Here is a 15,838-nt window from a genome sequence, read left to right on the forward strand (position 1 = left end):
GAAATATTTAACGTCTGCCCTATATCTGCCCTTTATTTTATGTCTGCCCTCCATAGGCTTGGAGCCTTGTGCCCCTAAGTGGTTTTGCGGCGACTCCGGGGTGCGCTTACCGAAGAAGTTATTAGTTTCTCCTTCCTCCATGTTTTGGACTTTTGTATGAGTCGATAGCCAACAAAATTCATTTCAATCCAAAGCCGCCAAGTTTGTTTTTGTCGGTTGATTTCGTTTTTCTGCTAGTTCTGGTCGTGTAAACTTCTACTCCTATTTGTGCTAGTCGCGGGCTATCACTATGCAGGGCTTACTGTTCATTGCAGTACCTTTTTTTTTTTCCTAATGGGTCTAATGAATGATGAGCTATTTGGTACCCAATCTGTTGCGCAGTGAAAGCTTTGCACGACTTCAGGACCTTCCCTTACTAAACGCACATATTTACACTGCGTACCACAACCCCCTTCCCTCCAGCTTCATTGAAAGAAAATTGGGATAATGGCTTCAAAAGAATGTGCATCGGCTTCCCCATTCTATGACGTTAGCATCGATGACACCGATATACCGAGCAAACTTCGCCATCGGAGCGAACTTTTCCGGCCCTGCCTAGCCAGCCTGAAGCACCGATGTTGGCTGTGCGAAGATGTTGCTGCGTGGAACGATGTTATCAGTTCATTCGGCTATGAGTTGTGTGAAAAACGGACGGGTGTGCTGTGCCTCCGAACAATACCACATGCTAGGGGCTTCGTGTATGAGCAAGTCAGAAAAGCGGCGTCCACCCTTTCAGTTCTCCTCAAGCAGCACACGTGTATCGATGAAGTAAGCTTCAATTACGGAGAGTACTTTTTTTTGAGTACCGGTTGCTTAGTGCGACATGGTTCGAAGACTTTCCCCGTACGTCTTGGCCCTTCTGTTCGCCATGTGAAAATTTGCAGTGGTAGTGCTTATTGTTACAGTCCTTTGCAAGTCGTCGACCTTCGTTCTTTGGTGACTCTGGAAACTCTCATGTTCGACGGCGTCGGCATGCCTACCAACGTGGTCTATAAGGTCGCTTCGACAGTGTGTCGCAATTCAGCTACTCTGAGGGAAGTAGTGATTGAAAATACACGTATGTTGCAAGAAAACAGCGATGTGTTGTGGCGCTGCCTACGAAGATGCGTTCGCCTGAAATCAGCTTTACTGTCATACTGTGTGTACTTTTCCGGAGGCGTAGATGGATTGGTCAGACTTTTGAGGTCATCTCATACTCTAGAAAGGGTAATGATTCCAACCCTAACAAAAGTAAACGATATGGCTCGGGTGGCTGAAGCGCTAGGCAATAGCTCATCTCTGCGTGATATTTATGTCTGTGCGGCAACTTTGTCAATGGCATCAGTGTTTGGGGCTCTTGAATTTCACTCTACCGTGAAGTGCTTGCATTTAGCCGATTACTGCATCTTGAGAAGCCAGGGAACTTATGTAGCATCAATGCTCCGCTCGAACACTGTACTTCGGACACTAATAATAGAACGTAGCACCATATCTGCATCTGGTGCTGAAGAGATTGCACAGGGTATCAAGGAGAACTCAACACTACAGTGTTTGGAGTTCCTCTCATCAAGTGTTAATGTAGCTGTCATCTGCTGTCTGTGCAAAGCACTTGATCAAAACAAGACCCTGCAGAAGCTGAAATTCGACGATTTTTATGCATCAAGCAGTGAAAGGTAATTTGTTACATATTGTCTCTTGATCATAAATATGTTCGTTACATCATTACAGAGCCCATTGTCCCAGCTGTTAAAGGAAAATCCTGATAAAATGTCCTGATATTCGCACTGTGCTCACACAGCTTAACTCATTTATTAGTCATGACAGTCTAAAATGATTTCTGCCAGCCATAACTAGTGTAAATGTTACAAATGGCCACAATACTTTAAAAAATTTTTCTATACTACACCATAACCAAAGCAAATATAATGCAGCCTTGGTTCAGTTCTGTGCAATACTCCGCAGTTGTTTAAAACTCGTGCTATAACTACTTAAGATTGTAGTTTGGCATATATGGATGCAAAACCTCCCAAGGAAATGTTCCTGCACTATTAAGTTATATGTACAATGGCAGTGCAACCTGTCCTTGCTGTAAATGTTAGGTGTGATGTGTCTTGTGGCATGTTTTTCAGCTTTTGGAGATGCCTGCATACAGGGGTTCGAGCGTGTTGTAGACCCTTCATTAATGCTTTCATGACATTTAGATTCCTTTACTTCCTCTTGAATGGTGTTGTTGCTAGCTGCCATAAGTACAGAGCACAGCCGTTTGCAGAAGCCAAACATGCGAGATGCTCCAATGCATCTAACAATTAGAATAAGGACAGGCGATACTGCCAAGGTGCATGGAATTTCACATTGCACAAAAGCTTCCTTGCAGGTTTCACAACTCGCCTATTAAATGGATTTCAACGTTATCTGTGGTCTTGGCCAGCATAATTATTTTTAACCATGATTCACCAAACAGATTTAGTGTCCTTATTTCATTGTTGCTTATTTTTTTCTGTTCTATGACAGTCTTCACAACCAAGCAGAAAAAAAAAAAATTTGTGAGACTAATGGTTTATATAATTTGGTCAACAGCTGATTGACAACGTAGCTAGCACATCCATACTTTAAACATATTTTAGTCATTCTTCAACTAAACTTAGCCTCTCTTTTGTTCTGGCCCTAGTGACAACATGGCTGTGTAATTGGCTGCCAAGATTGTATGTAGTGTTTAGAACGACAGAAAGCTGAGCTAGTTGGTAAGGATTCATTATGCAAAATAGAAGTGAGGCGTGCAGACAGGACACAAGACTAGAGAAGTGGACAACACGAACGCCGACTATCAACTGAAGGGAGCACTGAGGTGGAAAAAAAAAGAAGACACAAAACTAACCTGCGCATGCTCAGGAATGGTAACACCACGTGTCAATTGGGTACACGTGCCGGTCTACGTGAGAGAGAACTGTTAAGGCACTTAATCTCTTCCTTACGTAAAGTAATCGAAGGCTGACTCAGGCACGCACTTCCACCATTATAGATATGCCATGCCTCTACCATAAGACGCGTATCTTCATTCTTATGCCTGTACAATATCGCGCATTCATCTAACTCTGGTGTGCAGTTACAATCTCGGCAATGTAGTGAAAGATTAGAGGGCGATCCACCGGTTAACGACCTTTTATGTTCCATTAGCCTCTGATTGAAACACCGTCCCGTTTGCTTTACGTAGAACTGGCCACAGCTAAGGGGAATTTTATAAACCACACCCATACGACAGTCAGTAAAACTGTTGTTCTTATTGTGCTTCACTGGACAAAAAAGAAACAGATATTTGTCCAGTGAAGCGCAATAAGAAGAACAGTTTTACTGACTGTCGTATGGGTGTGGTTTATAAGATTACCCTTAGCTGTGGCCAGTTCTACGTAGGGCAAACGTGACGGTGTATCAATCAGAGGCTAATGGAACATAAAAGGTCATTAACCGGTGGATCGCCTTCTAATCTTTCACTACATTGCCAAGATTGTAACTGCATGCCAGAGTTAGATGAATGCGCGATATTGTACAGGCATAAGAATGAAGATACGCGTCTTATGGTAGAGGCATGGCATATCTATAATGGTGGAAGTGCGTGCGTGAGTCAGCCTTCGATTACTTTACATAAGGAAGAGATTAAGTGCCTTAACAGTTATCTCTCACGTAGACCGGCATGTGTACCTGTTTGACATGTGGTGTTACCATTCCTGAGCATGCGCAGATGAGTTTGGTGTCTTTTTTTTTTCGTCTCAGTGCTCCCTTCAGTTGATAGTCGGCGTTTGTGTTGTCCACTTCTCTACTCTAGTGTCCTGTCTGCACGCCTCACTTCTATTTTGCATAATGTATGTAGTGTTCTCTTGCATCCATTGTGCAGAAAACTGAATGGTATAACATATATTATGAAGGGCGAGCAAAATTGTATACATAGTCCAATTTATTTAAAGACCTGACGTTCAAGACTTCATCGGTGTAGATTCCAGTGTATAACTTTCTTTTTTTATTACTTTGGCATTTCCTTGTACATGCTTTCACTGCATCTATGCATACAGCAGTTGTATGCTGGCATTAAGATGGTTCAGCTAAAAGATGTTATACAACTGGAATTTTGCATTTATTTGGAAGCATATTCAAAGTTTTGAGCAAAACGAAGAAATTTTGTTGCACTGATTAGAGTTTATATGTTTCTGACTTCTTTTTTGTAGGGCAAGCTTGGCAGCCATACTAGCAAGCAACAGCTGCTATGATCGTGTGCTGCTTCCATTGGTTGATGCCGATGTCGAGAACATCTTGTCACTATATACCAACACTCAGTTTTGTCCCACAGAGCTCAGCCTGAAGAACATTTGTGACATACCTGTCGTGCTTTTTGGAGAACTGTGTGAAGCCCTGGCTTCAAGCACTACGGTGCACACTCTGAAGGTGCACTATAAAGGCCATGAACCTAGCAAGGGAAACTTATTTTCCGAAATGCTTGAAACCAACAGGTCTATCACATGTTTGGAGCTTTCCCAGAACCCAGAAACTACTAGTTACTGTCTAGTAACAAAGGTTGCAGCAGCACTTGTCCACAACACAACTTTGCAGGAACTCGATGTTAGTACTGGCTTTCAGTTTTATCATCACACAGCCTTGTCATTCTGCCGCATGCTGTCATGGAATCAAACTTTGATTAAGGTCATTATTAGACTGTCTCGAGGGCTGCCTATGAAGTGCCTAAGTTTGCTTGCAACTGGAGTCAAGAAAAACAAAGTATTGTTGGAATTTGGCATGAAAAATCCAGAGATTCCATTTAGTGGCATCACTTACCCTATCTTCGCTACTCTGCAGCAGAACCACAGCCGACTGAACCAAGCAGTTGAGTTTGTTCAGCGTAATAGTACCAACAGGCAATGTGCCAAAGCCTTTGAGTACCTTTGCAAGAAGCCTCACTTTATGTCTCATGTGGCAAAGGTGGCAGGACAAAGTATGTCGGAAGCCTATCAGAACATTACTTCTTCTGTGCGCTACCTCTACGATAACTTCTTTGTCATTGCAGGAATAGTTCAACATTCTGTTGAATGTTATCCTGGCCAAGGAACCCAGATTGATGCTTTGAATGCAGATTGTTGGAATGCAATTGCGCAGTATCTCAAGGTGTCGGACGTTAATGCCTGAGGGCATGACGACGTGTAGAATTATGTATATTGTCCCAGCTGTGATCGCCATGGTTTCCTCATTTGCCTGTTTTTCATGTGCAGCATGTTAGTCTTCTATGACTTGTGCCATTCATGTTTGTGCTTGAGTGAAGCTCTCATCAACCATAAGGTAATGTTGCATTTACTGCCTAACTGGTTTCCAAAGTTGGGTATGAACTGTGACAGATTGTGTTAAATGTGTGGGTATCTTTTCCAGTGGTATAATCAACCACTGATGATATTCCAAAGCACAGTTTATTATGTGCTTTTGTACCAGAAATTGTTATTGCAGTATTGAAAATTATTGTCTATGTTCAGCAATGGTAGACTAGCTTGTTTGGAGAATCTCAACTGATTTTTCATATAAACGGTAATCAGACCAAGCTTCTGAGAATAAAGTCCGTTTGTAAACTTGGTAGTAAGGCTGCTTTGTTCTGAAACTGTGTGGTCTGACAGTAACAAAAAAACGAATGCAGAGCCATGTCTTGCCCTTCGGCAACTGTACCTTCCTCTGCAAAGTGCACAAATGCCTGGCTTGCAGCAGAAGGCTTGTGGTTGGTGGCACTGGCACCTTTCTACACTCTTGTGCAGTGTATTACCAAAGCTTCAGCCAGCACTGGCAGCTTAGAGCATCAGCAAAGCAACAGTTACACATTGTAGTGCTCACTTTAACAGTGGACACTGTTGCACATATGGAACCTTTCTCAAATGTTTGTACAGACTGCACCACGTGCTATCAAAGATGACTTGGGTTGCACATCGGAACTTTTCTAAAAATTCCTTAGCTTTGGAGTATGACTTAAGTCGATACTACAAATCTAACAGTAGTTTGTGTCATGTGTAGTGATCTCTCCATTTTTGGTAGACTGCATATTTGTGCTTTGGATGAGGGTTGCCCTAAAATAGGCAAAAGGGTTATATATAAGAAAAGGTTTGTGGAGAGCAGCAGGAAGTTATGACAATGACAAATGTTCTACAGTAAAACTTGCTTGAATTGTGTGTTGATATTGCACATTTTGTTTATCAAATAGTGGAAACATCCTATTAAAAGTCCCGTGTAGAAGTATACAGTCGTGCACTTATTCAGAACTGCATCTCCCATGACATCTATATAAACAAAGCTAGTCTTTTAGAAATAAAACTTGCACACTGTAGAGAATTGGAGAAATGCCGAAAATCTTATTTCACACACTTTGTCAATTTTTCTGTCTGTCACATTTACTTTTTACTGGCTTGCGCATCACATATGAATCACTAAACAGAATGGTCTGAAACATGGCAGTGTCTTGGGTAGTAGTGGACCTCAATGCATTGAATTGGAGATAACCTGTAATGGGCATGGTCTCTTTATGCTGTTTACAATAACCACATCATCTGATTTACATAAAAGCCAATTTCTAGCAAGACATGACAGCCTCTTGGGCTTTCTCGCGTTGTAACCACTAGCAATCTATTCGAGTACCAGATTGCCATAATTGAGCAGTGGACTGTTCCCCTTTCCACTTTCATCGCCCCATTTTAAACGGACCAATTCAATGTTGCTATATAGATCGCTTCCATAGTAGCATGTTTCGACATACTAATGGTTGTGTGGTTCACTTCATCCATTGTCGTAGCGCTGAGTTTTCTTTGTTACCATGCAAGCCCATGCAGCCAGTATCTTCAGAAAACTGCCGCAAAGTGAATGTAGGAAACTGCTTCGGAAGTTGCTGAACTAGAGAACTTTGACAATGTGTTGCAGTGAAATGCAAACCATTGGGCGCAGGCCCAATGCATACATTGAGCAAACTTTCAATTAAAATATAACATTATGGGGTTTTACATGCCAGAACCATATCATAAAGCATGCTTTAGCAGGAAACTCCGAATTAATTTGGCCTCCTGCGGTTCTTCAACACGCCCCCAAATCCAGGTACCACAGGCAGTTTTGCATTTCACCTCCTATCAAATGCGGCTACCGCAGCTGGGATCGAACCCACAGCCTTGAGTTGTGCGGCGCAATGCCTTGCCGCCTAAGCTACTGCGGTGGGTCAGATTTTAAATGGTGTGGCAGCGGATGTGTTTACATAAAAACTCCAGAACAAATTTTAAATATTTCACGTCACTGAAAAAAAAAAAATCACTGATAATTACTTGTGGGCGTGATTCACAGCAGTCAGCGTACGCAGACCTCTGCTAATGCAGTGCTTTGTTTCCATAGAGACGACACGTGCTACTCTGGTGCCATATCATAGCCATCGTCGCTGCACAGCCCGTCTTGCACAGCACTACATTTTCTTCTCACGCTTTCATTCCACCAACGATGAGAGCGGCTCTTCGTCATGGGGAAATCGTACCGCCAGCAGCGACAACACGCAAGGGAGCGTCACATCGAGCCTTACTCATAGCTGCTCACCATCGCCCCTTGCAGGAGCAGTGAACCACGTCACACAGGCTGGCACTGCGAAGTGACCTCGGCAGCTGACACCATGTTACAATAATAAATTTTATGGAAAAGAGATGCACAACAGGCAGGGTGAGAGCCCTGACGAAAACTGCCAATCACTGTACAGTTTCAAGCTAGGTCATTTGAGTAACTGGTTTTATTTTTTTTAAAACATGTATACTAAGGGTAATGTTTGCTATAGGAACAGAAGCAATATTTGTGTCATAAACATAAAGCATGTTGCCAGAAACCTACACACTACAAAAATTTCAATTCGCAGCCACAAAAACCAGTTCTTAAGTTTTATTTCCATGTGCAGCACTACTACAAAACAAACGTGTGTGATCAACCACACTACAGCTCAATGAAAGAAAGCTTTTTGGATGGTACATCAATGTGAGGACACATACACTTCGAACAAAAGAAGTAGGCAAGCTATGGGCTACTATGTCTCGGCCACTGACAAGCTGAGAACTTAGAAGTTAACAATGAGGACCACAATGGTACACAAACAAAAGTGACCACAACTTGCTAACTAGACTTAAATTTCTTTTAAAAAAATGTCTAGCATCAATGGCACCTTCAGTTACCTGCAAACCCGAGCGGTTCTAAGCAACTGTTTAAAACAGTGTGTAATATGCTCTAAAACCTACTGTTCACAAGGGGGCGTACAACAATTATACATACATGTGATGCAACATTCGAGAGCTAGCTAGCAGATGTGGGTGCTCGTCCACCAATGGGCCACATACTCTGCCTGCTGCACTTACCTGGACTGTTGCGTACTTAGGAACAGACACTGAAAGTGGTATGTTTGTGTGTATATACTTAAATGTTCCGCAGACTTGTCCACATATGAGAAAGTCAAAAGCTCACATGAGAGGGAGAGCAAATATTAACAGCCACTTTTATGATAATGTATCAAAATGTTACAGTAGACAAGTAGTGAAATGTGATATGATGATAATTACCAGCCAAGTGCCTTGCTATCATTCACAGAGGTCTCTTACCTTCAGCCATAAGCACCAGTTAAGTCGATGCTTTTTGATGCCAAGGAGACAAGTGCTGTGTAAACAGCAAACTCAAGGGAATGCACAAGGCCTGGGCTTCGATTCCATCCCAAAGGTGAACCATTATACAAGCATGTATATGTGATCCCTGGGTGCAACATGCATGCAAATAATGCACGCTATACAAATTCTGCCCCATGTGCAAAGCACTTTGGATGCTGCTGTAAGAGTAGAGAAAGATATGTCTCCTTTACCATTATGCACTACCCACTCAGAGGCAGATTTGGCCACAAAGCAACATTCCTGCAGCCTAAAGCATCAAAACACTGAACCTACAATTAACAGAAGTAGCTTTTACATAAAATCACTTTTTCTTTTTTTTTGTTTGTTACAATGAGGTCTACAAGTCTGGCAATAGAAATTTGTCAGCTTCGAGAAAGAAATGCCTGGAATCAACTTATCAAAGTGCCATAACTGCCACACCAAGTGCTTTACTACAGGACAAATTGGTCTGGAATAACAAAAAGATTGACCTCAAGGCACCCATGTTGCTATCTGGCACTGTATCAGCCAGGGAGCAGTAGTCATGGCAACTCAACTGCTGCTGGTTTAATTGCTTTACATTTGCCATGAAAATACAACTCTAGCTTGACTGCTCAAGCTGAGACGAAATAAAAAAAAAAGATAAAGGGAAGGAATGCCAGTTCTTTGCAGTGAATGGCAATGCAGAAAGGTTGTGAACACAAAATTACACAAACCAATCATTCAGAGTCACATGCACATATTGAATGTAAGCATGTTTTCACATAGTAAACATGGTGATATAAAGCATTACAGGCTTTGTTACAATGAAAGGAACAATGCACAAAGATGTACAAATGCACTTCAAAGAGCACAGCACAGCATTAAAGAGTAATGGAAGTGGTGCAGTTTCATGCTGACAAGGCATGAGACTGGCACAGATGAACATCTTTAATGCACTGCTTTTTTAGTGGTAACACAACTTCAAAGGTGTTCTCCTTTGTATAAGGGCACAGGTGTGCCAACTAGATTCAAAAGTGCAAATTTCTGCAACACTAACTGCTGCATGAAAGGTATTCATGAAGGTTGATTAATGGGCAAAAACACATAGAAATACTACACAAAAAACAATGTTAAATGTCTGGACCCAAGAATGCCGACAAAACAGTGATTCACAATTACAAACGTAGCAAACCAAAACTATTTGTTGATGTTTGTCAGTGAATCTTGAGTGCTGTTTTTAAGTTTCCACATTGTCAAGCTATCTACAAAGCTAATTATCAACTGACATTTGTGATCAAAGGAACAATAAAAAACATTGACTAACGTTAAACATGTACCACTAATAGACAAAGCAAGTAGATGTACTGTACACTTTTCTGACTTAGATGTATGCAGTAGGTATTAAGGGGGCTCTCGCACAATGCCAACCTGCTCACACAACTTGCAAAAAAAAAAAAAAACGTACAGCCCTGGGCAACATATTTATGGAATTGTGACAGTCGTGTTCGAATAACTCGTAAACAAATTTTAAGCACCTGCTTCTTTGCACTCGCATGGCATGTTCGCCAAGTGAAGTGGTGTGCTGACGGGCCTTGCTTAGCTGACCGCAATTCACAAAGCAATATAAAGAGCAGGAATACAGCACCAGAAAAGATTTTTTATAGGTTTCTTTGTGACTCAGTATAAGGTATTGTAAAACACTTGAAACGGACGAAGTAGTTGCTGTGCTCTAGCAGCACTACACAGATGCCTGGTGTGAACTCTAGCATAATGCAATGCTTGTGTGAGCACTCCTAGGTTTATGCAGACAGAAAAGCTGCCATAAGTGCAAAGCAGCAGAAATTCCTAAAGGCTGCCAATAGGTAGATTTTTTTTTTAAAACACCTTGCGATCAATCGTTATCTAATATACATATTGTCTAGAATAATATGCCAAGCCAGTATCATAGTTTTGAACCAGATTCAATCTTCTAGCTACCAGTTATGATACCATTGGTAGAATCTGCTTTGAGACATTCTGGTTACCAGCATAATATTGCAGTATACTGCATGCACTCAGCTTATAACTTCTTGCTGCACTGCTATCCTCTAGGCTACTGTGTGCCTGCAGAGGACTGTTCCTACTAGCACAGCAGTTGGCAGCCATGTGTGATCACAACGAATGCTCCTCCTTGATATGTGAGCATTGGCTATCTATCAGTGCGCTGCTTTTAATGAGTCTTGCGGCTACCTTGAACATTTTTGGTGATGCTGCTGGGCTGTACAGCCAAACAAAGCAAGTTCAGTAAAGGTGGACTGAAGTGCTTGAAAGACAAGGTGTAGAAACAATGTATTGAGGTGTCAGATAAGGGCCACTTGTAGCAACATTGTAATGCTATGGAGCAGATAGCACAAAATATTCCACAATGCATCAAATTGTTATGGTGAAAGCATTCCTTTTCTAGTCATAGATTCAGCTTGGTGTAACTGCAAGGGTGGCAAAAACTGCGTAATTAGCAACTTTGCTTTGAGACCTGTTATGTAATAGTTCACATGTCTTAGCTGCCTTAATTTTCTGGCAAAGATGTAATGCCCAAGAAGCAATAGTGAAATATATTATGATGGAAAACTGTATGATCTGATAGTGCTACATAACCATACCTTGCGTTAGCAGTAAAGATGTAAACAAATTGAAGTTCAAAGCTCGCTGGCTTTGTTAATGAAATGCAATGCAGAGCTCTTTGGGGTAATTGATGTCATGATTCATAGCATGACTCCTCATTACACATATTCCACATGACAAAACATTACTGCAAAGCGTCAGTGTCATACTTCTTCTGACTTAGATACAAGCAACTCTGCACGGTGTACAGCATATACAAGTAAACATAAATAAAAGTTTATGGTTCTCAGTTTATTTTGGATTCATTTCCAAAGCAAAACTGGTTACTTATCCAACTGTAAGCAATGCAAAATAGCAGCAATAAATGCCCACAGTAAAAACCACACAGTTTAGAAAATGATAACATACACAGGCAACGGTACAGTAGCCTTTAGACAAACCGAATCTTATAATGAAAATTGCAGCAAGATGTGATGCTAATGCTACACTGATAAGTGGCATGTAACCACATCTACAAAAGTGCAGCATACACCTTGCATGAAATAAGTTGAAAAAGAGAGTAAACATCACAAAGCAGAAAGGCACTCATTTGTAGAACACAGATGTTGCAAAATAAACGTGCATCAGTAAGAATGTAAAAAAAGTGTAACTCATAATTGTATAACGGTTACAGTGACTTGTTGCAAGGGCCGAATGTTGTATTCAGCTGCTTAAGCACCAAAATGGAAAAGCAAGAAATGCTACAAAATTTTCTTTTTGCCGAATCAAAACTCTGACATTGTGATAAATTACGCAGTAGTCTCCCATTAAAGTGAACACAAAGGAACTATCGAACGTAGTTCAGCTTATCAAAAGTTTGGCTTATGATAATGCACAACACCTTCTGGCTTTGTCCACATGGTTATCACTAGTAATAAAGTACTATAGTTCCTTTCGAAGGAAACAATTCCAGCATAACCACTATAATGGTGCTTCAGTGTAGCGCTGCCATACTATCACTGCTGTTCCTGCCACCTATAGCCATTTGCGGCACATTTTGTAGCAGGCATAATACCAGTAGCTGGTCAGTAGCAACACAGTCCTACTGCACTAAATCACCAAACTTCTTTCTCTGTGAAGGAGTTGTTTGTTTTCCTGCAATTTTTGAGACAGCCTCTTCAAGTTTATCATCAGAGAGCTTGTAATGTGTCTCAAGAATTGGATTAGTGTACCCAACATGTCCGCTTAGATCCAAATGAAGCCCAAGCCTGAGGAACTGCAAGTCTGACTGTTTCCAAAACTAGTCTACACGCAGCGGTCCTAGCTCATATGTTTTCACTTCGAAACACTAAAGGTCAAACTACATGTATGCTTGCCTGTGTGCGAAATTTCGCACCCACACGCCTTGCGCTTGCTGTGCCTCGCTAGGAATGGTGGTTTGAACCTGCAAGACGTGCCCCAGCGTGCATGCACTTGGCTCACATTTTCGCCTTAGCAGACGCCATTTTGTATTTTTGTGAGGCAGCCACAGCACCGATATTTGACTGGAGAAAATATCTATGCTCCCGCCGCGCTTTGGTGCGTACAATCTGTCCTACACCATCTGCGCATGTGTAAGGCATGTGGGCGTGAGCTTTAGCGTGCCAGCACATGTGCATGTAGTTTGGCCTTTATGCTTACTCAGCTTAGCTACGACTGCTCTGCCAAATCCATGATGACCTTATCATTTTGTCATTGTCCTATTGTTCCTTGCTCCTGTTGTGGCAAGATTTGGAATAGTATCACTGTCCTCAAGGTGAAAACAATTGCTTCATTTTCTACTTTTTCTTTTTTTTCGATGACTATCACTTTGTTCAGAACAATGCACCGACAGTACAAGCTGCTCTTGCAACCCCAGCCATTTTGGTATGTAGCAGTGGAGACTTATCGGATTTGACAATCAGTGTGAAAGTTGTTTGCATTCTTTAATTTTGTTTAAAACTGGGCGTATGGACAGTCTTAGATATGGCGCCGTTTCTTGAGGCTACTTCGAGTTCCCCAGACCACATCGAATCGCAGCACAGCTAATTGAGGAATGTAGAAGCAGGAAAGCACATTCCAGAGGAGCGCCCGAGCAAACAAGTTGAAGGCCACAAGACACGTGCAAACAGGTTTGCGGCCCCCAGGTCGTGTGCCGCCGAGGAACTGTTCAATGCTTGACTTTTCCAGAAAGCGAGGGGATAGCACGGCATTGTTGGAAGTAAAGTGGGTGCCAAACCAAGACGGCGGTAATGCGCCGTGACAGCCGGACGTGCCGGGAAGGCCCAAGCGTACCTCTTCATCGCCTTTAAGAAGACATTTGCTACCGCTGCGCGGCCGTAGCACCGGGAGCAGGTGGGCACTCGGACAATGGAGCATGAGCACACCCCCCCCCATTCTCCGCCTTGGAAGAAGCGCATTGCAAGTCTGCGAGGCAAGACCGCAGATAGCCGCCGGGTGTGACAACGCGATACGGGCGCCAACCATTGGCTGAAAATGGCGTCATCTGAGCGGATTCTCCCATTGGTCGAACATGACGCGACTTCCAGTCCTCGAAGGGTTTAAAAGAAGCATTCCAGAGAGACCAGAGCATTCCCTTATTCCCTGATTCACCTCTCTCGAACTTCTTGCCGCGGGCCGCAGCGTCCGAGTTGCTGCCGGCCCGTAATGACTGTACGACTGTTACTTGACTCTCACCTCCTTGTAAATAATGTAAAATAAATACTCCCAAGTTTTGTTTCCATCCCAAAATCCGTCCTTCAACCCCTACAACAGCAGACCAAATGGCTTGTTAAGCATGCCTTGAGGTTCATTTTATTGGGAGACTATCACATAATTAAACAAAAACCAAATTTTAGTAAGAAGATGCCAATTGATATGTTTATATGCACAAGCACCAACTCAATATAATGAGCCTGATATCTGTGATACAGTGGTTTCATACACCATTCTACAAGTCATGAGCACTTATGAAAGAGAACTGCATGAATGTTGGAAATGAGCTAAGCTATACAGTTCAACAGAAAAAAATTATAAATCTTGAACAGCTACTTCACAGAATGCAACATTTGCATAGGCAGCAAATAAAATGCAAGCTGCTTGAAATCTTAAGCAAAAATATAATGCGTACCTTGATTGAGCGCAGCTCGAAAATGTGGTTTAGTTTTAACTTTTGTGGTAGTTCCTTATAATTATTCAGTGACACTTAGCATGGGATGACTGAAGTCATAAACAGAGCAACTTAAAGAGTCAAAAGAAACAAGCAAACAGACACACACAGACACACACACACACACATAGAACAAAATGATTTACACTGAAATATGAACATGAAAACTTCTGAAAATTACACCAAGTGCAATGACAGAAAATTCACATCCATGATATCAACGGACATTGCTGCCAATGTATACAACAGGGAAACATACACTCACATAATCAACAAATGCTCCTGCTGACAAACCGAGTTCAATGCTCAGGTTTTCCTTTTGATGATGTGAGACTAGTTTGCCAAACTATCGCTGAAGATCGAACACGCTCAATTTTTCTTCCTTTGCTCATGACTGCCACCATGCAGCACTCTGTTGGCTGGTTTGTCCCTCGCCAAAGTTCGAATATAGTTGGTGTAGGCTTCCCTTGAGGCTGAACAAGCGTATCATGCAGAGTACAAAAGGGGTAGCTGTCACATTTTCCCTCTACAGAAGAAGGAGCCTGGGACTTCGTTGGCTTCAGTTGTCATAGATGATAACCGGGCAAGGCATCTCCTCTGCATGTCACACTGTGACACCCTTGAACTCCAGCCTTGGCACTACAGTAACCGAAGTAGACTGTTAATGTCAGCATCAACTCGCTTAGTGCAGAGAAATAGTAAGCACAGGGGCACTGCAACACTTTTTGAACACAATGAGAAAATGTTTACAGTTTATAGGCAATAGTGCCGTCAATATGCGAGCCAGAAATTACTCCACTACATGTATCAGGGAGCTCACAATCTTGCATAGAAGATTGCTCTCTCCTGCGGCTCCCTTGAGAAAGCTTGTGCATGCTTACACACCCCTACAACTTTCCAGCAAACGGGAAAAGTGATATGCTGACATGTCCTGCCCATCCTATCGCCTTTATTGAAAGCCAACCCTGAAGGGGTACCACAAGTGCACTGCAGAAAGAAGGGAAAGCAAGAAAGGAGCAACACGCCGGGCATTACTATTGGTGCAAGCCCAATTGAGAGGAAACAATGTGTTGAGAAGGAATTGTGCTCTTTACACTTCTGTTATTATTAGGTTACAAAAATTTCTTCGGGAACACATTTAAAGGCACTGCACCAACTCAAGTGTGTTCTCAGTTGTGAAACAAAGGTGTTGGAGGGCCCTTTTAAGAATGAGAAGTTTTGAAAGCAGTATGGAGCTGCCAACATACATACAATATTTGCACGATTCTACTTTGCCACCGATTGTAATGCGCAGACCACCAAAATAGTCCCCCCCCCCTCCCTTCCCGCACAAAAAAAAAAAAACCTTGGTGCCGATTCTACTGCGCACATCAAGTAATGAAACCTGAGTCGACGTGTACCGTGT

The 15,838-nt window shown here is 42.2% G+C and overlaps 2 protein-coding genes across 3 annotated transcripts in view; one reads left to right on the plus strand and one right to left on the minus strand.

The window, feature by feature from the left end:
- Positions 1-141: 141 nt before the first annotated feature.
- LOC135910074 (uncharacterized) lies at positions 142-6,273 on the plus strand. Its single transcript, XM_065442077.2, has 2 exons — positions 142-1,691; positions 4,236-6,273. The coding sequence occupies exons 1-2, from the start codon at positions 487-489 to the stop codon at positions 5,185-5,187; spliced, it is 2,157 nt and encodes a 718-aa protein (XP_065298149.1). The 5' UTR covers positions 142-486; the 3' UTR covers positions 5,188-6,273.
- A 1,647-nt stretch (positions 6,274-7,920) lies between these two features.
- LOC135910073 (pleckstrin homology-like domain family B member 1) overlaps positions 7,921-15,838 on the minus strand; it is a 540,261-nt gene continuing 532,343 nt past the window's right edge. For both annotated transcript variants that reach the window (XM_065442075.2, XM_065442073.2), the window contains exon 21: positions 7,921-15,072. The gene's annotated coding sequence lies outside the window, so the exon portion shown is untranslated. The remainder of the gene's footprint in view (positions 15,073-15,838) is intronic.

Source organism: Dermacentor albipictus, chromosome 4 (assembly GCF_038994185.2).
Source record: "Dermacentor albipictus isolate Rhodes 1998 colony chromosome 4, USDA_Dalb.pri_finalv2, whole genome shotgun sequence".
Taxonomy (NCBI): Eukaryota; Metazoa; Arthropoda; class Arachnida; order Ixodida; family Ixodidae; genus Dermacentor; species Dermacentor albipictus.